A 25,703-nucleotide genomic window follows, 5' to 3' on the forward strand; every position below is an offset into this window, starting at 1 on the left:
TATGGCTGTAATTGAAAAAGTGCTATGATCATTTCTCCAGTGGCAAAAGCTTGTGGCTTAGACCCCATTCGGATCACTGGGAAGGAGTAGCAGAAGGGAAGGCAACCAAGAGAAAAGATGGAATAAACCATGAGAATGTAAAGTACGAGGAGTTAGGGTGTGTAATGTGAGAAGTTCAAATACAGTAGGGGCCTGAAATATCTGGCAAGGGGTGTGAAAAGGCTTAGTCTCGACATCATGGCAGTCACTGATGCGAAATGGTAAGTAGAAAAGGCTTTCTGCACAGACATATATAGGGTATATAGCAGCAGCAGAAATGGCGTAATTGGAGGATTAATTATGAATAGGAAAGTAGGGCAGAGAGTGAATTACTGTAATAGTCAGTGATAGGATTATTCTCGTCAGAATGGACAGTGAACAAACAGCACAACAATAGTTAAAGTATACTTGCCAACATTACAAATAGATAATATGGAAGTGTATGAACACTAAGATAATGAACATACATTTCAGTGTATGAAAGAAAGTTAAAATCTCATAATCGTGGGTGATGAGGAAGGTAATAGAAGACAGATTTGTGGGGGGAATATGGAATCGATAGTAGGAACTGGCCATCATCAGTCATTTTGCTCCTTGAATAGCAAAGCCCTTATGCTACTTTACTTTTGTTGACATTTGTGTTGTACCTTTTTTCCATGACACTGTACAGCCATTTACTTGTCCTTTGCTGTCTGACAGAATTACAATGTAGTCAGTGAAACTCCAGTTAGTGTTCTTTTCCCTGAAATTTAATGCCATTCCAAGTTTGTTGTTCTTTTCATATACTGCTTGCTCAATTTACAGGTTGAATAACATAAGGTGCAGTCTACAACTCTGTTTCGCTCTCTTCTAAAAGCAGCTTGGTTTGTGTTTTAGTTGTAACCAACCTCTTGGTTCTTAAGTTTTTTTCCCTGCTTCTTCTAGAATTCCATTCCGTTCAGAAACACTCTCTAAAACTACTAATGCTTTAATAAATATGGATTTGCGTTTTCTTACCTCGTCTTGCAATATGAGTCACAAAGTTAGTAAGACTTCACGTATTCCTGCATTTCTCTGGAAGACAGACTCATCTTCCCTTACGTTGGCTTTTATGAGTTTCTCCATTTTTGCGTAACTGGTGGTTCAGTAATATCCACACCTGTCATCACCTGCCTTCTTTGGAACTGGAATTGTTACATACTAAGTAAAGTCTAAGGATATTTCTCCTTTTTCGTGTTTCTTGCATACCAGGTGGGTCAGTTTTGTCATGGCCTACTGTCCAAAGGGTATCAAAAATTCTGAGGGAATGTTAGCTAATGTTTCTCAGTGCACTTCTCTTCTCCAAAGATCTCTTCAATTTTCCCACATATGGTATCTGTTTTTCTTAACTTGTACATGCTTCTACATCTTTTCATCTCTCATCGAACTGTTCCTGCTTTGCTGTTCTGCACTTGCTGTCAGTCTCATTTTTTTTAGATGCCTATATTCCATTTTGCCTGCTTAATTTGCTGTATTTTTATAATTCCCTTTTCGTTAATTTGATTCAATGTATCCTGCACTATCCAAAGAATTCTACTGGACTTAACTTTTTGTCTCTCTGATCCTCTGCTGTGTTCACTATTTTTCTCTCAAAGCAACCAATGAATTATGTTTGTGTAATACCACATGACAGTATCAATTGCAGTTATAAATTATAATGAGCCAGAGTACTTGAACAGCATCAAAAAAACTTACAAGAAAGAGGCTAGCAAGAACAGTAAAAAATTGTTTGAAACTTTGCTAATTAATCTGTGTAAAGTTGTGTGGTGAAATGAAAATATTCCAGTGAACATGTCAGACACAAATAGGCAGGAGAGAAAATGCTGCATACACCTTGTCATGGTTTTGACACATTAATTGGTCCACTAAATTTTGGTAGCGCAGCCTTATAAACTTCATTTCTATAAGAGGCAATCAAAAAATTTCTTTTAGGGAATTGCTGCTTATGTGCAACATAGTGCAACTCCGATGCAGGTTTATGCCCACCAGCATGTAGAAGAGGGATTAGTGTCACATTCGCGTCTTCCCAGTGTGCGTGTGGTTAATGTGGAAACCTGAACTATGGTGTCATTATTACAAAATGCATTCAAACAGGACCAACATGCTGGCATTTTTTCTTGGCATGTGCAACAGAGATATAATTTCATAATAGATTCTTTATAATAGTAGCCATATACAGGGCACCTTCAGGAAATTTCAACCTGTTTAAAAATTGTCTTGAAGATTTATTATCTCGCCTAAAAAAAAAAAAAAAAACCTAGTAATTTCTGGTGATTTTAATACAGATGTCCTGAAAAACAAGGTCTGTGAACAGTTACTGAAATCAGTTTCATTGTCATTCAATTTAATTTCTACTGTAAATTTCCCAACTAGGATATGCAAATGTTCTAAGACTGCCATTGATAATATCTTTATAGACTATTCTAGGCAACTAAGCCACATTACAAAACCAGTAGTAAATGGGCTATCTGACCATAACATTCAACACCTAACATCAAATTTTGAAAATTGTCAGGGTAAAACTTCTATCAGAACTGAGTACAGAAGGCCAATAAAACAGTCAAAAACTGAGATATTTAGGAGATTGCTCAAAGAAATTTATTGCCAAAACACAAATGGAAAAACATTCATTAATAAAGTTAGCACCTTATTTGAAAATTGTTTTCCACTGAAGGTAACTCAAATTAAGCAGAAGTCGAATTAGAAACCATGGATCACACAAGGGATAAAGATACCATGTGAGACAAAAAGGAAACACTATCTGATATGTAGGGACACCTTTGATACTAGCTTTATAGCTCATTACAAAAAGTACTGCAAAATAATAGAAGAAGGTTATCCAGAAATCTAAACACCTGCATTATGAGAAGAATATAAATACATCCAGCAATAAAATAAAAACCATATGGGATATACACTCCTGGAAATGGAAAAAAGAACACATTGACACCGGTGTGTCAGACCCACCATACTTGCTCCGGACACTGTGAGAGGGCTGTACAAGCAATGATCACACGCACGGCACAGCGGACACACCAGGAACCGCGGTGTTGGCCGTCGAATGGCGCTAGCTGCGCAGCATTTGTGCACCGCCGCCGTCAGTGTCAGCCAGTTTGCCGTGGCATACGGAGCTCCATCGCAGTCTTTAACACTGGTAGCATGCCGCGACAGCGTGGACGTGAACCGTATGTGCAGTTGACGGACTTTGAGCGAGGGCGTATAGTGGGCATGCGGGAGGCCGGGTGGACGTACCGCCGAATTGCTCAACACGTGGGGCGTGAGGTCTCCACAGTACATCGATGTTGTCGCCAGTGGTCGGCGGAAGGTGCACGTGCCCGTCGACCTGGGACCGGACCGCAGCGACGCACGGATGCACGCCAAGACCGTAGGATCCTACGCAGTGCCGTAGGGGACCGCACCGCCACTTCCCAGCAAATTAGGGACACTGTTGCTCCTGGGGTATCGGCGAGGACCATTCGCAACCGTCTCCATGAAGCTGGGCTACGGTCCCGCACACCGTTAGGCCGTCTTCCGCTCACGCCCCAACATCGTGCAGCCCGCCTCCAGTGGTGTCGCGACAGGCGTGAATGGAGGGACGAATGGAGACGTGTCGTCTTCAGCGATGAGAGTCGCTTCTGCCTTGGTGCCAATGATGGTCGTATGCGTGTTTGGCGCCGTGCAGGTGAGCGCCACAATCAGGACTGCATACGACAGAGGCACACAGGGCCAACACCCGGCATCATGGTGTGGGGAGCGATCTCCTACACTGGCCGTACACCACTGGTGATCGTCGAGGGGACACTGAATAGTGCACGGTACATCCAAACCGTCATAGAACCCATCGTTCTACCATTCCTAGACCGGCAAGGGAACTTGCTGTTCCAACAGGACAATGCACGTCCGCATGTATCCCGTGCCACCCAACCTGCTCTAGAAGGTGTAAGTCAACTACCCTGGCCAGCAAGATCTCCGGATCTGTCCTCCATTGAGCATGTTTGGGACTGGATGAAGCGTCGTCTCACGCGGTCTGCACGTCCAGCACGAACGCTGGTCCAACTGAGGCGCCAGGTGGAAATGGCATGGCAAGCCGTTCCACAGGACTACATCCAGCATCTCTACGATCGTCTTCATGGGAGAATAGCAGCCTGCATTGCTGCGAAAGGTGGATATACACTGTACTAGTGCCGACATTGTGCATGCTCTGTTGCCTGTGTCTATGTGCCTGTGGTTCTGTCAGTGTGATCATGTGATGTATCTGACCCCAGGAATGTGTCAATAAAGTTTCCCCATCCTGGGATAATGAATTCACGGTGTTCTTATTTCAATTTCCAGGAGTGTAGTTAGAGACAGGTAGGACCAGAAACAAAGAAGAACAAATAGCTCTAAAAGTAAATGAAACCCTGGTAATAAGTGCATGTTGTGTTGCAAACCATTTAAACAAATATTTTGTCTATGTTACTGATGGCATGGGGTTGTCAGGTTCAGTAAATAATGCAGTGGAATATCTGAGACCAGTGCACACAAGCAATCTCAGTAAAATGGAATGGACACTTACTTCGCCCAAAGAAATAGAATCCATCATAAAGTCCTTGAAATCAAAGCATTCTAGTGGTTATGATAACATACCAACAAAGTTAATAAGAGTGTTCGTGTGAGATTAGTCATATGTTGTTCGTGTAATCAATCACTTATCACAGGAACATTCCTGGACTGGCATACATATGCTGAAGTTATACCCCTCCACAAGAAAGGGGACAAAAAAATGCTGTCAAATTACTGACCGATCTCACTTTTGCCAGCTTTTCAAAAATCTTTAAAAAGGTTGTGTTCAAGTGTCTTCTGAAGCACCTTAGTGAAAATAATGTACTGTCAAAGTCATAGTTTGGGTTTCTTAAGGGTTCTGATATTGAGAAGGCTATTTACAGTGAAAATGTCCTTAATTCATTAGACAACAAATTGGAGGTAACTGGAATATTCTGTGACCTGTCATAGGTTTTTGACTGTGTGAATCACAGCATTCTTTTAAGTAAATCAAAATAATATGGCTTCACTGGTAGTGCTGCAAAGTGGTTTCAGTCACATCTTACTAATAGAAAACATTTGTCATTACGTAACACTTCAGCAGTAGGCAATCAGACATCATCTGACTGAGAAGAAATTACATCTGGTGTTTCCCCGAGGTTCCATACTAGGTCCACTACTTTTTCTTGTGTATATTAATGACCTGTCATCTGTTACATTACCACATGCTAAGTTTGTCTTATTTGCAGATGATACAAATAGTAATAAATAGTAAAGCAGATACAAATTTGGAACGTGGAGCTAATCAAATTTTTACTGACATTAATAAGTGGTTCATAGCCCAATTCACTGTCGTTAAACTTTGAAAAGACCCACTCTATGCAGTTCAGAACTTATAAGAGATTTCCTTCTAGTGTGTGTATAAAATATGACGGCATGGAAATAAGAGAAGTTGAGAGTGTAAAATTCTTGGGATTACAACTTGATAATAAATTCAGATCGGAGCGACATACTAATGAACTGCAAAAGCACCTAAACAAGTCTGTGTTTGCAATGCGAATGATGTCAGACATAGGAGATAAAAAAAACTGACATGTTTTGCTTATTTTCACTCCATTATGTCATACGGTATCATATTTTGGGGTAACTCCACAAACCAAGAAAAAATTTTTAGGGTACAGAAGTGTATAATAAGAGTAATGTGTAGTGTAAATCCAAGAACATCATGTCGAAACCTATTCAAAGAATTGGGCATACTAACCACAGCTTCTCAATATATTTATTCCTTTATGAAGTTTGTTGCAAATAATACATCTCTTTCTACATCTAACTGCTTAGTACACAGTATCAATACTAGGAATAAGAACAATATATTGAAAGATTTAAAATCACTTCTCTCCCAGAAAGGAGTCCAGTATTCAGCAACACATTTTCAATAAGTTACCAGCAACCATTAAGAGTTTAGTTTCAGACAAGGCACAATTTAAACATAATTTAAAAGAATTTTTGGTGGCCAACTCCTCCTATTCCATCCATGAATTTCTCAACAAGTGCAGTAGACCATTTTAATCAAAGTTTATTATACTTTAAATTTTGACAAACTTGGTTGTAATAGCCAAGTAACTAGTTACTGTGTGAATGACGGATTTAATTAAAGCAGATGTAAGTATTAAACCTGTAAATATTAGAAGTTTAATTTTAATTCATATACATAATTTTACTGTTTATTGACTGAGGATTGGAAAGGGTTGGTGAGAGATGATGTCTGCTGAAGGTTGTAAGAGAAAGGAAAAAGAACTGGTTGGGACATTCATTGAGAAGGGAGTGCTTGCTAGTAGATGCTTTGGAAGGATTGGTTTGTGGCATAAGACTGAGAGGAAGAAAGAGATACAAGATGATAGATGACATAAAGGGAAGAGGAAATTATGCAGACCTGAAGAGGATGGCGGAAGACAGGACAACCTGGAGAACTACCATGTGAAAACCTGCCTTTAGGCAGAACACTGATGATGATAATGACTGAGGATCATTAAAATTAATGAAACTCTGAGTTTTTCTAATTACATTTTTGTAATCTAATCTTGGCTGCCGACCAGTAGACATCCATCGGAGAAAAACAGTGTGTATAGCGGTAAATGTCTGTAGAAACCCACCATTGCAGAATGGTGCTGCTGCTTCATATTACACGTCATAGGTCTTGTAACACGGAAGTTACACCAAGTTAAAATGGGAGCCACTTCAGAATTCACCCTATAGTCCTGATCTCTCCCCATATGATTATCACACCTGTGGTCACTTAAGAGTCAACTATTCCTGTCAGATGAGGGTATGCAGCAGGTAGTTACAGACTTCTTTGTACAGCAGGACACAATGTTTTACCAAATGGGTATATTAAAACCTGCCAAAGCGTTGGATTGATTGCTTCAGTGCTCGAGGTGATTTTGCCTGATTGGCATACTGATTCTGGACAGAATGGTCTTTGAATGGAAACTTTTTAATTGTCTCTTACAATATTTTGGCCATCTCTGGAGCAGGCCAACAGTCTGAAGCTGCAACACGCTCTTCATCCTTTTAAACATATGCATGAACTGTGCTATATATACATCTACATCTACATGTACATTTATACTCCGCAAGCCACCCAACGGTGTGTGGCGGAGGGCACTTTACGTGCCACTGTCATTACCTCCCTTTCCTGTTCCAGTCGCGTATGGTTCGCGGGAAGAACGACTGTCTGAAAGCCTCCGTGCGCGCTCTAATCTCTCTAATTTTACTTTCGTGATCTCCTCGGGAGGTATAAGTAGGGGAAGCAATATATTCGATACCTCATCCAGAAACGCACCCTCTCGAAACCTGGCGAGCAAGCTACACCGCGATGCAGAGCGCCTCTCTTGCAGAGTCTGCCACTTGAGTTTGTTAAACATCTCCGTAATGCTATCACAGTTACCAAATAACCCTGTGGCGAAACGCGCCACTCTTCTTTGGATCTTCTCTATCTCCACCGTCAACCCGATCTGGTACGGATCCCACACTGATGGGCAATACTCAAGTATAGGTCGAACGAGTGTTTTGTAAGCCACCTCCTTTGTTGATAGACTACATTTTCTAAGGACTCTCCCAATGAATCTCAACCTGGTACCCGCCTTACCAACAACTAATTTTATATGATCATTCCACTTCAAATCGTTCCACACGCATACTCCCAGATATTTTACAGAAGTAACTGCTACCAGTGTTTGTTCCGCTATCATATAATCATACAATAAAGGATCCTTCTTTCTATGTATTCGCATTACATTACATTTGTCTATGTTAAGAGTCAGTTGCCACTCCCTGCACCAAGTGCCTATCCGCTGCAGATCTTCCTGCATTTCGCTACAATTTTCTAATGCTGCAACTACTCTGTATACTACAGCATCATCCGCGAAAAGCCGCATGGAACTTCCGACACTATCTATTAGGTCATTTATATATATTGTGAAAAGCAATGGTCCCATAACACTCCCTTGTGGCACGCCAGAAGTTACTTTAACGTCTGTAGACGTCGATCCATTGAGAACAACATGCTGTGTTCTGTTTGCTAAAAACTGTTCAATCCAGCCACACAGCTGGTCTGGTATTCCGTAGGCTCTTACTTTGTTTATCAGGCGACAGTGCGGAACTGTATCAAACGCCTTCCGGAAGTCAGGAAAAATAGCATCTACCTGGGAGCCTGTATCTAATATTTTCTGGGTCTCATGAACAAATAAAGCGAGTTGGGTCTCACACGATCGCTGTTTCCGGAATCCACGTTGATTCCTCCAGAGTAGATTCTGGGTTTCCAAAAACGACATGATACTCGAGCCAAAAACGTTCTAAAATTCTACAACAGATCAACGTCAGAGATATAGGTCTATAGTTTTGCGCATCTGCTCGACGACCCTTCTTAAAGACTGGGACTACCTGTGCTCTTTTCCAATCATTTGGAACCTTCCGTTCCTCTAGAGACTTGCGGTACACGGCTGTTAGAAGGGGGGCAAGTTCTTTCGCGCATTCTGTGTAGAATTGAATTGGTATCCTGTCAGGTCCAGTGGACTTTTTTCTGTTGAGTGATTCCAGTTGCTTTTCTATTCCTTGGACACTTATTTCGATGTCAGTAATTTTTTAGTTCGTGCGAGGATTTAGAGAAGGAACTGCAGTGCAGTCTTCCGCTGTGAAACAGCTTTGGAAAAAGGTGTTTAGTATTTCAGCTTTATGCGTGTCATCCTCTGTTTCAATGCCATCATCATCCCGGAGTGTCTGGATATGCTGTTTCGAGCCACTTACTGATTTAACGTAAGACCAGAACTTCCTAGGATTTTCTGTCAAGTCGGTACATAGAATTTTACTTTCGAATTCACTGAACACTTCACGCATAGCCCTCCTTACGCTAACTTATACAGGGTTATTTCAAATGATTGAAGCGATTTCACAGCTCTACAATAACTTTATTATTTGAGATATTTTCACAATGCTTTGCATTGCATACAAAAACTCAAAAAGTTTTTTTAGGCATTCACAAATGTTCGATATGTGCCCCTTTAGTGATTCGGCAGACATCAAGCTGATAATCAAGTTCCTCCCACACTCGGCGCAGCATGTCCCCATCAATGAGTTCGAGAGCGTCGTTGATGCGAGCTCGCAGTTCTGGCACGTTTCTTGGTAGAGGAAGTTTAAACACTGAATCTTTCACATAACCCCACTGAAAGAAATCGCATGGGGTTAAGTCGGGAGAGTGTGGAGGCCATGACATGAATTGCTGATCATGATCTCCACCACGACCGATCCATCAGTTTTCCAATCTCCTGTTTAAGAAATGCCGAACATCATGATGGAAGTGCGGTGGAGCACCATCCTGTTGAAAGAGGAAGTCGGCGCTATCGGTCTCCAGTTGTGGCAATTTTCCAGCATGTCCAGATACACGTGTCCTGTAATGTTTTTTTCGCAGGAGAAAAAGGGGCCGTAAACTTTAAACCGTGAGATTGCACAAAACACGTTAACTTTTGGTGAATTGCGAATTTGCTGCACGAATGCGTGAGGATTCTCTACCGCCCAGATTCGCACATTGTGTCTGTTCACTTCACCATTAAGAAAAAATGTTGCTTCACCACTGAAAACAAGTTTCGCACTCAACGCATCCTCTTCCATGAGCTGTTGCAACTGCGCCAAAAATTCAAAGCGTTTGACTTTGTCATCCGGTGTCAGGGCTTGTAGCAATTGTAAACGGTAAGGCTTCTGCTTTAGCCTTTTCCGTAAGATTTTCCAAACCGTTGGCTGTGGTACGTTTAGCTCCCTGCTTGCTTTATTCGTCTACTTCCGCGGGCTACGCGTGAAACTTCCCCGCACACGTTCAACCGTTTCTTCGCTCACTGCAGGCCGACCCATTGATTTCCCCTTACAGAGGCATCCAGAAGCTTTAAACTGCGCATATCATCGCCGAATGGAGTTAGCAGTTTGTGGATCTTTGTTGAACTTCGTCCTGAAGTGTCGTTGCACTGTTATGACTGACTGATGTGAGTGCATTTCAAGCACGACATACTTTCTCGGCTCCTGTCGCCATTTTGTCTCACTGCGCTCTCGAGCGCTCTGGCGGCAGGAACCTGAAGTGCGGCTTCAGCCGAACAATACTTTGAGTTTTTCTACGTATCTGTAGTGTGTCGTGACCATATGTCAATGAATGGAGCTACAGTGAATTTATGAAATCGCTTCAATCATTTGTAATAGCCCTGTATATAGCCACAGATGAGCAAGCACCAGAGACACTGATTGACGGCAATAAGTTTCCACAACTGACATACTGGGCTGTAGGAGCTGGGTGAACTTACAGTGTTCCGTGCATCATTTGTAGGCTGTACATTAATTCTAGCATTGGCTTCACCTATTTTGGACTCGATTGAGAAAGAAGCAATTGTAATGTAGTGTTCTGGCACCGGCTCACCCGGAAAATAACAGGAAAGTGTATAGCCAAAATATTAGAAGAAATAGTTTATGCAACTACACTCTTGGAATTTAATGTATAAGTGCTGGATAGTTTGTGGTTCTCTGCAGGCACGCAGATTGATTTGGTCCCCCTAAAGAGGGTCCATTGCCCCATAGATACTTTCGTCCTTTTTACCGCGTTCCTTAATCTAAGAGTTTTCCCAGTCCAGATATCTGCCAGATGCCTCAGGCTCCTTTAGGACAGTGTGTGTTCTGGAGCTGAGTCTAGGTTGCCATAGATGGAGTCTAAATGCACCACTCATAATATCAAAATGATTTGTACTGCTTGGGAAGTTTTGTCTGAACATAAATTTCTCTATAGGTGTTTGATGTCTGTCCAGTGGTGGTCCTTGTTACATTCCATCTTACACCCTTCTGCATTAATGGCTATTTAACATTGCACTATGTGGTGCAATTTAAGATAGGCTATGAAATGCGTCAGCAGCTGTCCAGTTGAGACAATTTATCTTCTCTTATTTTGTTAGCAGAAATAGTACATCAAGAAGTCAATGAAAATGTCCATTTCATGATGATTAACTGTGAAATTACATATTGTCCCATTAGCCACATTATTGAATTTGTGTTCTTCGGGTGGAAATTTCTTGAGGTCAAAGTATGTTGGATAGTTATTTCCGAGCCAGATATGTACATCTGCTGAGTGCTGTATTTCTCCTCATTCATTTCCAATTTTCCACTCCTCCATATGACATAAAAGCAGATTCAAAGAACAACTGCAACTGAGAATCATATTGATTAGATTGAAAGTACGCTTCAGTTGCGAATGATACATCATATATTGCATGACTAGTTTCTAAGACACCTGTAGCTCCACCAGCAGACCACACAACAGTTAAAATTGTGGTTGTGGGCCAGGGAGGTCAGTCAGTCAAAAAAAGATATAACATGGGGCTATGCACCATTCAAAAGCGACATAGTAATGAGAGAATTACCGGCCTGGCCAGTACACAAAGGACTTGCATGTGGATGGGTGAAATGTAATATAATTTAAGGAGTATTTGTGACATTTGTCTGTTTCACTAAGAAGTCCAGTCCAGTAAAGCTTTCCATTTGTAGAACAAAGTTTTAACTCTGCTGCGAGGTACGCACTGAAATGAAACTTTCTGGCGGATGAAAACTGTGTGCTGGACACAATTTGTTTCGTTTGTGTTTATTATGTTATTTATAGCCTTATATCAAGCAGATTTTGCATGTATCTGGGTATTTCAATTTTCTCAGACCATTTTCCATATTATGTTTACAAACTAGTTTTCAATGTCCTTCTTCAGTCCTGCAAATCCTTATTGATGTCTCTTGTAGTACTGTTTAGTTTTCCTATCATACAGCATTTTAAATAACTTAGCCCTCTATAGTAAGTCCCTTTGGGTCTTCGTAATAGTTCTTTTCTGTATCTGTTAGATCTAGCAAACTTTTCGGAGCTGATGCTTCAAAGAGCTGTGCTGTAATACACTGTGTATTTTTTTTTTTTTTTTTAAAGCGCGATTTATTCTATTTGTATACACGCTGCTCGTTCATCGTGGATACTGAGCTCAAGCCGCCCTCTGTCTGCATGGAGTGTGCAGGTTGTTGTTAAACAGTTCCTTCCTTCTTCCTCAAGAAGATCCATGCCATCAGCATTTTTATTAACACTGGAACATCAGTTGCATAAGCTCTCATTTTGAAATTTTGTTCAAGAATTGTTATTTGTGACAATTTTTTGTTATGATCATAAGTTGTGGTAAGATAACAAAAATTGATATTGATAGAAGACTTCCTTTGGGGTCTTGACATTTTATTCTTATTTCTTTAGATGATCATCCATTTACATAAATTTTCATGTAGTTCCAGTTATCATATTTGTCAACACTTCCATGTTGTTGTCAATGAGATCCATGTTCTTCATTGTTATTATCAGGTGATTGTGATTGACTCTGTGGAATGTTAAGAAAATTGTCTGTTGGAGCTTGACAGACTGTTTTATGAAAGTCGGGGAAAATGGGGGAGGGGAGAAGCTTCTTCTCATTATAGTTGTGGAAGTTACTGATTTTATATCTTTGTATTCAATTAGTCTGTAGAATACTTGCCCCAGGACTGTGCGACTGACCTTCATCAATAAATTAAGGAATGACTGTTGACAGTCTCTGCATAACAGTTTTGGCTACTGTTTTGTAAACTCTTCTTCAGGTGCTGCGAGTTTTGCTGCTGTGTGTACTCACTGCCTGGGCTCAACCAGGCTGTGAGCTGTTGTTGGTCTCAAACTGCCGTTTAAAGCAGAGTTAGAGTCCTGATGTCTGCTGAGCCCTTTGATACTCTGTTTTTACAGAGAAGACACTGATACTCCATGAAACACAAATTCCCTCTGCGTTTTCAGACTCGTGTGTGGCAGTTGGCGAGATTTTAATAAATGGAGTCCCAGACCCCAAGTAATATTTAAATGAAACTTCCATTCGTGTTTATTAGGTTTTCTGATATTTTTATTTCGATAGACTCTAATTACGCTGTCCCAGAAACTTGGTGTTTACACCACAGCACTGGTCTCACCATATTTCACGGATAGATCATCTTTAATAGAACAAAGAATACTTTTTATCTTTGTTGAAGGAAAAAATACGTTGGATGCCATGTTTCCACAGTATTCTACCAATGTTTGCAGATATTGGGCCAGCACAAGGTAGATAAGTGATTTTTGGGCTTCCATTCCTCAGTCTGTCTGAAACCTTACCCCCCCCCCCCCCCCAATTCTTCATTTTGATTGTTAACCGTTTAGTTTGATGTTCTTAGTACCCATTCCTTTGGATCACCAGTTGTAGGTGTAATTTTTGTGTATATTCTGTCACCCAGGGATCCATCCGGTATTCTCTTAACTGACACATCGAGGAAAATTAATTAGCTCACTTTTCAAGCTTCATTACGAATTTTACATTACAGTGGATAATTTTATGTTACAGTGGATAGTGCTCAAATGCTCTAGGAAATCTTGAAGCTTTTACACTCCATGTAGCCACACCAATAGAAACACAAAGGTTTCAACGTGGCAGCTTCTAGTGCCCTTGCTTCAAAGTGTTCCATGTGTAAGTTTGTTGTGACAGGTAATAAGAAACTACCTATTGTCTTGCCATCAGTTTATTCACTATATTTCCAGTTCTACAAGAAGTGGCTTGGTGATGAGTCAACGGTTACCTATTTTTTGCTGGTACTATCTCTGTAGGAATATGGGAAGTTTCTTTTCGGACAACTTCTGTGAATCAGTTATTGGTACAGGAAATAATTCCTGTCGTCTCATCCTCGTAAAATGTTTTAAATACTAAGAACCTAAAAATTTGAGTATTCTGTGCTTGAAAATTAATGCCTATTATCTCCGGTGGTATTGCAATAGTGCACTGCTTATGATGCATCTTCAGAACCCTAGCAAGGGGCTGAGAACCCCTCACTCTGCTAGAATGTTTAAACTGACTGAGATGAACCCTTATGAGCTTGCCCTTTCCCAGGTCCCTGACAAAAAGATTGACTGGGCTTAGAATTTTGACAATGGAATATGGACCTAGGAAATGCAGGGCAAGCTCCCCTAAGCATTTATCCCGGGAAGGCTGCCCCATCTTCCCTTGAAGGGGAAGTTTCTATTACATAATCGAAGCTTTTAACCATAATTTTTTTTAACAAAATGAACAAATTTGCAAAATTCTTTTGACCTTAAACCTTAAGGTGAATAAGTTTTTAATCTCTGAAAAAGAAATCTGAAGTGCTGTATTCCAAAATGACAATGATTACAAGATGGCTGGATCTGGAGCCCGCCCATTATCGGGTGAACATCGGTGTTTACTGCTGTGCTGGACACTGTCTGTCTTTTTAACTGCCCCTCTGCAACACATGAAAACTATGTAAGCACCATTGCTGACAAGAGTGATTCAATTACTCAAAACAAATTACTTCACTTTTAATTTGAAAGCTGTATGTCGAAAGGTTCGGGGCTAAGGTGGACACCTGTGCTTAAAGGTTAAACAGATTAGCAAACTATATGACAATGATAAGGCCTACTTCAAAGCAACCAACCTCTTATATTCAGTCGGCAACCAAGATGCGACTGGACCCCAACCCCTCCCTTCTGACAGTTGACTAAAGCCCTGGTGACAGTTGGTTGTTAATATTTTCAAGGTTAAACTGATAGTCAGTTATTAAGACTGCTCTGAAGAAACGTGTTCAAACATCACTTGTGGACACTTATTACAAGAGAACTCACTCGACGGAACCACAAGCTAAAATACACCAATAATGACTCGTTCTTTCAAATACGGAAACGAATAGTTTAATACAACAGCTTGATCAGATTATAAGTAATGACTGATAAATGCAATTACAATCAAATAATTGAACTGGTTAACAGCTAAATCTAACCATAAGGTCCCTCTTTTAACAGCAACCTGTGCTTAGTAAAATTGACCTGGCTGTATTTACAAACAATTAGAACATTTAGGGTTGGGTACAAACCAGAAAATAAGAAGTCGGGCAGATAGTCAATGAAACAAATCACCACGAGGATTACAGAATGTTACTCCCCTTTATCAGCAAGCAGGTCTGTGGGTCCAGAGTGCATCGCAGCCTTTACTGAGTGGTGCCGATGAAAGCCAGGTAGAAGAGAGCAGCGAGGCCATGGAGCGGTCGCCCAACATGAATGTTGTGCTACCCAACCGACAGGGTGTTGGTCTGCTGCTTGTAGATGCTGACTCCGGTGAAGTACTCCGGTATTTTGGCTCTGCACAGGCCCTCCTTTGGCAGCTTATGGCTTCGGCCGCTCGGACCTCGTGACCACCTCTTGTTGCAACACTACCACCAATCCCCTAACTTCATACCTGCCTCTGGGGCCCGCGAACCCCTTATATATAACAGCAAGCAAAGACCTTCTAAGGATACAACTCGCAGATACCAACTGGGGCCGCAAGAGGGATAGTCGATACTACACTTCAGCCAGTGGAGCCAGACAACAGTCCACTAACTCAGTGGTACCACGGCTCTACTGAGATAATTTTCTTCTGATCGCAGGAAAAAGAATACACCTTGTAAAGTAGTGACAGTCTTGAAACAGTAGTGGACAGTGCACAAGGCATTAAAATAAAAATAAACATGTAATGAAAATGTTTTTATGAGGTTTTTTTTCTGAAGCAGTACTTAATTTGAATACATGCCTTGAAATTTGCATATAGCAACTAACAGTCAAATCAATCCTAGGTCAACTAAGATTGAGCGTACCATTTTTGTACCTTCCCTGCTCAGTAACAAACAAAAATACTGGGGGGGGGGGGGGGGGTGTAATATATTAAGATGGGCTTAAGTCAAGTTGACCACTTCTTTCAGGGGCAGAGGGGTACATAGTGTGGCTACTGCAGGGTTAGAGGAAGTGAGAGGTATTTTGTTTTGTTGTTCATCTTTCAGTAATGATAAATCACAGGTGTGTGTGACTCGTACTGATGAGGTGCTATGGTATAAATTTTGACATTTAAATAACATTGATTCTCTAATGTGCTTTATAAAGAAAGTGATACATATTTGTAGCAAGGAATGTGAAACTATTATGGTTGTTGTAATAAAATGCAATGGGTAGAACAAAAATTACATTGAACGTGCGTAGTAAACATTTATGCTTGTTATATATGACTGAATGGTTTCACAGGTAGATATACTTATAAAATTCTCTCAAGCTTCCAGCCGCATTACATGGTTTAAAATCCATAAGCTTTTATCCGATACTCCTCAGCCATGGTGATGCTACTTGACAATGGCTAAGAAGTACTCAGCCAAAAGCTCAAGCATTTTAAATCACTTGCCACAGCTAGAAGGTAGAGGGAATTTCATCATCTATGTTTGTGTCACATAAGACGTAATGCATTTAAATATAATTACTTTTATTAATCAATAATTTTCCCCACACAGACAGTACACCACTTAATCCGGCAACTACAGTGTCAAAACTTTGGATTACTGAGGGTGACAGTAATCTTAAACAAAGAACAGTTCACTCATAGTGTTCCAAATGGTGCAGATTAATATTACTACATCTAGTCTATTGTGATTCATAACATAGTAAATTGTGCAGGTCACCAGTTAATACTAAGATTGGATATATGCTGCCTGAAGTGCAGCCCCACGGTGTCAATATTGGCTCTTGAGAAAAAAGTTTGACAATACCTGTTCCAGGTTCTAGCCATGCTCTGGAATACACTTTTAATCTGTTTGGAAGTTTAAAATGTTAGAATAATTTCTTGAGGTAACTCATATGAGTACCTGCTAGTTGAATCAGATTGTGCATTGAACTGATCAGTTTTATCCCCTTGGGAAAAGATTTTACGCCATTAAGAAAACTTGAACCAATTGGCATTCTTTACTTTGGATGATGTAAAGACTAGTAATGCATTTCATATTGTTGCATTCTCTCTTAGGGCTCCATTGCGGATTTCGCGCCACCAACACCACCGATGATACCAGCTCTCATTCTGCATTGTGTGAAGGAAGTGGAAGCAAGGGGATTGAATGAAGTTGGACTCTACCGTGTTCCTGGTTCTGATAGAGATGTTCGAATGCTAAGGGTAAAATTATTTTTAGTTTGAACCAATAAGAAATTTTCTCTTAAGTGCTGTTCTCTATTAAAAATATTGGTATATTTGGTCAGTAACTATTCTGGTGGTTGCTGTACATAACGTGTTGAACAAGTTTGCTCTTGGATTATTAGTTTTCTCCAATAGCTGTTGGGATACACCAGCTTCTCTCTCTCTCTCTCTCTCTCTCTCTCTCTCTCTCTCTATCTCTCTCTCTCTCTCTCTCTCTCTTTGAAAAAATAGTGATTTTGACAATATTATAGTTTGATCCTTATGGTATACATTTTAAGGTGACACAATAAAACCATTTTAGTATTCTCTGTATTTTTTTGGCAAAATTGTCATTCATTTCTATTTTAATGATTGCAAAGTAAATAATTTTATGATATGTTTGAATTCCATACTTACAAGCCACAAAGAGCATGGTCTAGTTTATATTTTATAATCCTTTTTGGCTCACGCCTTAGTGTTACTGTTTTGTTGTTAACTTTTTGAAGATCATTAGAAGACAGTACATTCCGTTCTTTTACTTTTGAGAAAAATTTTAGTGGTTTAACTGTTACTATCTGTAATTTTGTTAACACATGGTGCACTACTGACCTGTTTCATGACAACTGGCATGCACAAAATTACTGTAATTCCATGTCTTTACTGGGTGTGTGGACTGTAAACCACGCCAAAGCTGCAACCACGCAAGCGTCCACACAATTTGCCAATACAATACTCAGTTACCAGCATAATCAATGTGGCACTTAACTGTTGGTGTAACAAGCCGCTAATAGTTTTGGCAGAAGAGTGCACATACCACAGATTTTTTCCACACCTTTAGAATTTTGTGGCCTCTCTAAAATTTTGTCATGTTTCAGTTGCATCACCAGCCTTGCTGACCATCCTTAAATATTCATGACATGTAGAGTTATTTTAATAAGTTAGGTGATTGTTTAATTACTCTTTCCCTACAAAAGTACATGGAAGGCTGGATGATAAAATGCCTATCTGACAGTTCTTCAAAGCATAACAAACATATGCATGTAAATTTTACCTTAATATACACTGAAGTGCCAAAGAAACTGGTATAGGCATGCGTATTCAAATATAGAGATATGTAAACAGGCAGAATAAGGCGCTGCGTTTGGCAACGCCTATGTAAGACAAGTGTCTGGTGCAGTTGTTAGACCAATTACTGCTGGTACAATGGTAGGCTATCAAGAGTAAAGTGAGTTTGAATGTGGTGTTATAGTTGGCGCACGAGTGATGGGATACAGCATCTCCGACATAGCGATGAAATGGGGATTTGCCCGTACAACCATTTCACGAGTGTAAAGTGACTATCAGGAATCTGGTAAAACATCAAATCTCCACCATCGCAGCAGCCAAAAGATCTTGCAAGAACAGGACCAGCATCAACTGAACAGAACTATTCAACATGACAGATGTTCAACCCTTCCACAAATTGCTGCAGATTTCAATGCTGGGCCATAAACAAGTGTCAGCGTGCGAAACAGTCAACAGAAAAATCATCAGTATGTGCTTTTGGAGCCTAAGGCCCTCTTGTGTACCCTTGATAATTGCACAACACAAAGCTTTTCGCCTTGTCTGGGCCCAACAAAACCACCATACAACTCTGACAGGTGACAGGTACGTAAGCATCCAGTCTGATCACTTCATCCATTCATGTCCATTGTGCATTCTGATGTACTTGAGCAATTACAGTAGGACAATGCAACACTCTACACATCCAGAATTGCTACAAAGTGGCTGAGCTTAAACACTACAGGTGACGAGACGCATATAGTCTTCAGCAATGGGTGCAGCTCTGGCATGGTTAACATTTCTCACATGAAGCAAAGACGTGGAATTTCACCAATTTTGTGTATGCCAGTTGCCATGTAACAGGTCTGTAGTGAACCCTGTGGTTACAAAATTCCAGACAATAACAGTTAGACCATTATAATTTTACTCAAAAGTAAAAATGCTGTCACACCATCTTGCCCAAGTTGAGCAAAGTTGTCAGTTGGGTTATCTGATCGTGACAAAACCTGGATATAGCAACAAAAGTTTTTAACCACAGTCAAGCTTGGAAAAATCTTGTGTTTGCTGTACACCAATAAAATGGAGTATCATGCTGTAATTTGTTTCTGGCAGTAATGGAAATGGTTGTAGTTGTCCAGTCAATCCATAACTCTTAAAAGACGTCTCCTGGATTGCTTGATGGAGCTGCAACATTACCAGTGCTGCCAAACATGAATTACAGCATTATACACCACTTTATGAATGGGCAGTGCTATTTTGTTTTGTTTGCGTGCTGTATTGGTATTCTGTGGTCCTGTGGTATGAGGATTTCAGTGTACCAGGCCTGCAGACATGTACCTACAAAAAATTAAAATCTCAATTAAAAATATTATGTCCCGTATTTGCGCAAATGTACACCACACTTCTTCCCTTGCTTTTGTCTTGAAAAATCATGGTGTGGCCTGTAATTTAGATTTGTTCCCCTCAGATCATAAATCATCAATTTCAGAATGACATATACACACATCTTTATTGAAACTAATACCATTACAAGTTACTGCAATTACTTTTTACAAACCATCAAAGACTTAAGACGAAAATAGCAGGAAAAGGTATACCTTGTTCGCAGATATAGTAGCTGTTCTTGAAAAAGAAACCGCTGCTGTTCGGCAACAGCTGTACATTTTTGCGCACTACATTCCCCTATGTTATTTACTGTAGTGCTGTTTAGCATGTCGAGAGACAAGTGTTCGGTCTGCATTCCCTTATTTGGGAATGTAAATAAAAATTTTTGCCGCGTAAGATCCCCAAATGCTGGAAAGATATAAAATTCTTTTTGTAAGCTTGAGGCAGTTTTTGCGTAGTTGTAGTTCTGTGACTAGTGGATATATTACTTCATTCCATAAATTGCCAAACCCTCCCATATGAACTTTTAAATTCCAGTGGCGAAATGTTTCTTTTACGTGCCATTTTGCAACCTTTTATTTGAATTGTTTCAGTTGCAGCAGCATACTCACATTTCCTGTTTTGCACTACAAAATCAAGCAAGTGTGCTTCCACATCTGGATATGTGCACTTCAGCCCTCATAATGAACACTGATCTTTTTTGAACTGTTCTAGTTTTTCTTCAGTTGCACTCCGCAAGTGAACTTGGTTTCCTCTGTCTAATCATTCCATTTTATCTTGTCAAACATATTAACTACTTTACTTATTACAAGTAAGAGGTGATGACTATTGGAAATATCTTAATAAAGGTGTCATTAAGACTTATGAACCAAACATACTCCATGGAACTAGTGCACTGAAAACACTCAATATAGTAGGATATAGCACTACCAGCATGGCGAAATTATCACGTCTGGCTATATTGGCTGGACTCGACATTATTCTCTTAATGAAGTTTCCGTGTGTGTGTGTTTGTTTTCTATCCTGTATAAAGAATATGTCCTGATGAGTGTTACATTTAGAAACCTTCCCCTTAGCACAGGAAACTTGTGTATACTGAAACAACCAGAGATGATACTGCACTGCCATACTCAATCTCCATGTCAGTGTTGCACAGCACGGAGATGTTGAAGCGTGCTGGCATTTTAAATTTACACAAGGCAGGAATCCTATTGTCACTGATGTTAAGTTCCTCTTAGTACTCTAATTATATTACCATTGAATAATTTTTTGGAAGGTATCATTTGTAGTCAGTAGACCATGCTCTTCATATTCTGTACTGTACTATGCCACTCCGTGTATGTCATTTCAGCCGGCAAGATCCCTGTGTAATTAGTCTAAAGGTTTTCCATAAATACAGATACATTGGAACTAATTTGTAGTAAAATAATCAGAGCTTTTGTCTATACACCTTTATGGGATCATATTGCTATCCATTATTGCTTGAAATAACAGAATTATTGATTATCCAGTCTTCTAACACTTACATAACAAAGTTGTAACACACACTATTCCAGTGTGAAAACTTTTATTACCTGTGGCCCTAACCCCCTCTCCATCTCAAGGCTGTTAATGGAAATGCCATGTGGCTAGGGCCTCCCATCGGGTAGACCGTTCGCCTTGTGCAATCCTTCTCAGTGGACGCCACTTCGGCGTCTTACGTGGCGATGGAGATGAAATGATGATAAGGACAACACAACATCCAATCCCTGAGTGGAGAAAATCTCCGACCCAGCCGGGAATCGTACCCTGGCCGTTAGGTATGACATTCCATCGCGCTACCAGGGGCGGACAAGGCTGTTAATCTGCACAAATTCTAGCTTGGTTTTATAATCTTCACTTCATTTACTAGAATGCTTGCTGCTGTGTGTAACTAAAATTCATGTTATATGCCACACTAATGATATTTTTTCACTTATAGAATGTTGTTTTATGTTATTTTTATATCAATTTTGGGTAGTTATCATTTTGTAAATTATTGTTTTTAACCATGGGTTACACTGATAATTGTAAGCCAGAGGTTGTTGATATGCATTTATATCTTTATGCAGGAGAAATTCTTACGTGCACGAGGCGTCCCAAACCTTTCTGGGGTTGAAATTCCTGTTATCTGTGGGACAATAAAGGATTTTCTACGTTCGTTGAAGGAACCACTTGTAACCTACTCTCTGTGGCCAGAATTTATTCGGACTGTGGATATAAAAGATCTCACAGAAAGAAACTCAGCATTATATCAACTTATTTCAGAATTGCCACAGCCCAACAGAGATACACTGGCATTTATGATTCTGCACCTTCAAAAGTAAGTACAGCTGTAATAGTAGTTTGCACCTGTTACCTGCTTCAAGGCATTCCATTAAGGAACAATGTTTGGAATATTTTAGTGTTAAGTCGTTGGTGCGTGATAGTTATACAGTACATTGTGTGAGGGTTTAGGTGTTGAAGTTTGGGGCAAGGAGGAATTTGAGTAGAACATTGTAGTGTGACTACTAAAGCTAAGTTTTCATTATTAAATTGTGACAAAATCTGGTTGCAGAGTGTCAGAGTGCCCAGAGTGCAAAATGCCTGCATCAAATCTTGCCAAGGTATTTGGTCCTACGTTAATTGGTTTCTCTTCTCAAGAACCGGAACCAATGGCAGTGATGACAGAATCAAAGCAGCTAGTTCCAGTAAGTGTTACTTTATGTAAGACAGTTTTACATCTTGTAGATGTGATTTCTACAGGGTGTTTACACAAGAGTGCACAAAAATTTAACTAACAGGACATAAAGGATGCTCCATTGAACAATTTCAGGCAGGAAACCTGGCGTCAGAAAAGCCAACTGAAGGAGATAATAGGAATAAAATCGCATTGCTGTGTACTTTTTTTATTTACATTAGTTACAGTTAACTACAAATAATATCACTGACACAATGAACATAACTGTACCTTACAAAATGTGCTAAAACTGATGGCCACCAACATCAATGCAAGCATGACATTGGTGAACCAGATTCTGATGCACCCATACAAATATCCCTGGTGTGTTTTGAATCGCATTACAGGCAGCTACAATTCTGGCAACTACACTGTTCCAGAATCTTACTCATACTGCAAAACTTGTTACGCGAAACTATATATTCCGTATAAATTAATGTAAAATACGACAAAGTGTTCCATGCGGAACAAGTACTAAAAGTTTTGTCTTATTCGTGCCATTTATTCATAGAAAATTATACATACAGTATTATGTACTTCATTAAACATGATATATAACTAATTCTCTCTTTTCTAGGATGCTATCTATAGTCATTTGTTTCTGCCAATGCTTCAACACTTTGCATAAATGTGACACAGAATTATCGTCAAATAAATTTGTAGTGCGCTTAGCCACTGCTTGATTGGGGTGATGATTTTCAACGTATGATGCAATCGATTCCCATGCTTTCAGTATTTCTCTTATTGTGCCAGAAGATTGCCACTTTTCTGTTACCGCCTCCACCTCCTCTCCTCTTTTGAAAAGCTCCTCTCCAAAACTTCCTGCTGTGAAACATACGGCAACTCCATAAGCTCTTCAGTGGTCATTTTTCGGTTGTGATCTTCCACAAGCTTATTGATATCATTGTTAACCATTCCTAGTCCCAAGCTCTTGGCCAAAGACACAATCTTGTTGACTACAGGCTCCACAGGTACTGACTCAAATGCCTCAGAGTCACATTGGACAACACACTCCAGGCAGAGCTTCTTCAAAGCAGAAGTGAGAGTTCTCGATGTAACTCCTTCTCACACCTTTTTGATCATCTTGATGCAGGCAATGGTGTCAAAGGGAATACTTGCAGAACTCTGAGAGTGAGATCGGTAACTTCAGTCAACCCAAAGCAATGCTCGAAGAGTGCTCTAGTATAGAGCTTTCGTGTTAGAAATAATCCGCTGGCCCATAGGCTGGGGTAACTGAGTAGTTTGGGAGGCAGAAATTGCACCTTGATGGATTGAAATTCTTCAAGGAGGTGGTCTTGTGGGCCTGAAGAATGGGCAGGTGCATTGTCCATAACAAGCAAAACATTTGAGTGCCAGAGTCATCTCAAGCAAATATCTTTTCACCCAAGCATCAGTCACTTCATTCATCTAATCACAAAAATGATCACTTGTCACCCAGGTTTTTTTGTCAGACCTCCACATCACCTTTAACCTGCTCTTCTGTACTTCACACTTCTTGAAGACTTCAGGAGTTTCTGAACTGTAAACAAGCAGCTGTTTAATTTTCGAATCACCACTTCCATTGGCACAGAATAGCAATATGAGATAGTCTTTCGTTGGCTTATGACTGGGTGGTGCATTCTCCTCTGCTGTTACAAAGGTACGCTTCAGCATCTTTTTCCAGAATAGACCCATGTTGTCACAATTAAAAACCTGTTGCGGCAGATAATCTTCAGAATCTACGAGCATTTTGAAGTTACTGATGAAGTTATCTGCTGCCTTTGTGTTGGAGCTGGCTGCTTTGCTGTTCCTCACAACGCTGTGGATGCCAGTTCTTTTCTTAAACATCTCGAACCACACACTGTTCCCCATAAACACTTCTTCACCCACTGATGATACTGGTGTTTTCTTAACAAGGTTGGCAAAAAACATTCTCAGCTTCTCACAAATGATGATCTCATTAATAGGGTCATCCTGCAATTGCTTTTCATTTATCCATATAAGGAGCAAACTTTCAACATTGTTCCTAATATGAAATTGTTGTGTAGATACTCTTCTCACTTGCTTTGAAGCATCTGTTCCTTAATCGTGTGCTTTTTTTGAGGATAGTGCAAATAGTTGATGTAGAGCGAATGTCTGTGCATGCTAAACCAGCAAAGCTCGCACAATATTCGTGTTTTTCAGTGATTTTACATTTCATTTCTAAGGTAATTTTCTTTCTCATATGGTTGTCATCTTGCAGCTTTATCTTTGGGAAGATTTCTACGATGGTTATTAAAATTTGCACTCAAAAAATAATAGTGTGAACACAAGTTTAGAAAAATGTTTGATCACAAGCCGCCGTAAGATGGTAGCAGAAAGAGCGCTAAACCCAGACAGTAGTATGTACTAAAGACATTGTTCATATGCCGCTGCCAACAGTGAAAACTGTTTGTATTGTTGAACATTTCTCTCGTCTTGATCGAACAGCTGATGATGTCACACTAAATTGTTGCCACTCATTATGAGAAACATGGCTCGTTAAGTGAGTCATTTTTTTAAAACTTGTTTTGCTTGTTATGCAAATTGTTCGTTATGGGAGATGCTCCTTAAGCGAGATTCTACTGTTAATTCCATCTTTGTAGCCACTGGGATCTCGTACACAAGTGACTTCAGGTACCCCCATAGGAAATCGCAGGCCATGGAATAGGACCCCCTCTTAAAATCAAGCAACCAGGAAATATAGCATTGAGATTGTTGCAGACATCCACACTGAAGTGACGTGGTGCACTGTCATGTTGTTTCCACATCCTCTCATGAACGGCCAAGGGCACTTTCTCTAACAACTCAGTTAGAACTATGTGCACAAACATCAAGTACAGGTGGCCATTCAGAAGGCCAGGTAGAAGATACGGCTCAGTGAGATCGCCACTTACAATGCCGGTCCAGATATTCGCAGCAAATCGTACTTGATGTTGTGAGTCTACGATAGCATGAGAGCTTTCCTCATCCCACAGATGGTTATTCCTGCTGTTCGAAGTACCATCATAATCAAATGAGGCCTCATCAGTAAGTAACACGATTTGGAGGAAATCTAGTCAATTAATCCTTTGTTGGAGCAACTACTGACACAATGCGACCCCTGGTGCAAAGTCAGTCACAAGCATTGCACGGACTCATTATGGATGTTCGTGGAGTACTTGACACGTGCTAGTGTCTACAGCATCCATTTCACGTGCAGTACAAGAAGTACTTGCAGTGGCGTTCGCTGCAACATGTTCCAGCATCTCCTCTTCAAAATTGGGTTTGCATGTGGTCCTCATGTTGGCAGGTGCCTGGTTTCTTTCTTCCAATGAACCAGTCTCCCTTATTATCTGTCAACCGAGAGAAATAAACACTTGCTGTGACAGATGAAACCTGTTAGAAAATTG

The 25,703-nt window shown here is 40.2% G+C and overlaps 1 protein-coding gene across 1 annotated transcript in view; it reads left to right on the forward strand.

The window, feature by feature from the left end:
- LOC124788278 (rac GTPase-activating protein 1) overlaps window positions 1-25,703 on the forward strand; it is a 138,038-nt gene that overhangs the window by 99,978 nt on the left and 12,357 nt on the right. The window contains exons 8-10 of the mRNA XM_047255505.1: window positions 17,004-17,150; window positions 21,668-21,918; window positions 22,153-22,285. Of these exons, the coding sequence (XP_047111461.1) occupies window positions 17,004-17,150; window positions 21,668-21,918; window positions 22,153-22,285 (531 nt within the window). The remainder of the gene's footprint in view (window positions 1-17,003; window positions 17,151-21,667; window positions 21,919-22,152; window positions 22,286-25,703) is intronic.

This window comes from Schistocerca piceifrons, chromosome 3 (genome assembly GCF_021461385.2).
Source record: "Schistocerca piceifrons isolate TAMUIC-IGC-003096 chromosome 3, iqSchPice1.1, whole genome shotgun sequence".
Taxonomy (NCBI): Eukaryota; Metazoa; Arthropoda; class Insecta; order Orthoptera; family Acrididae; genus Schistocerca; species Schistocerca piceifrons.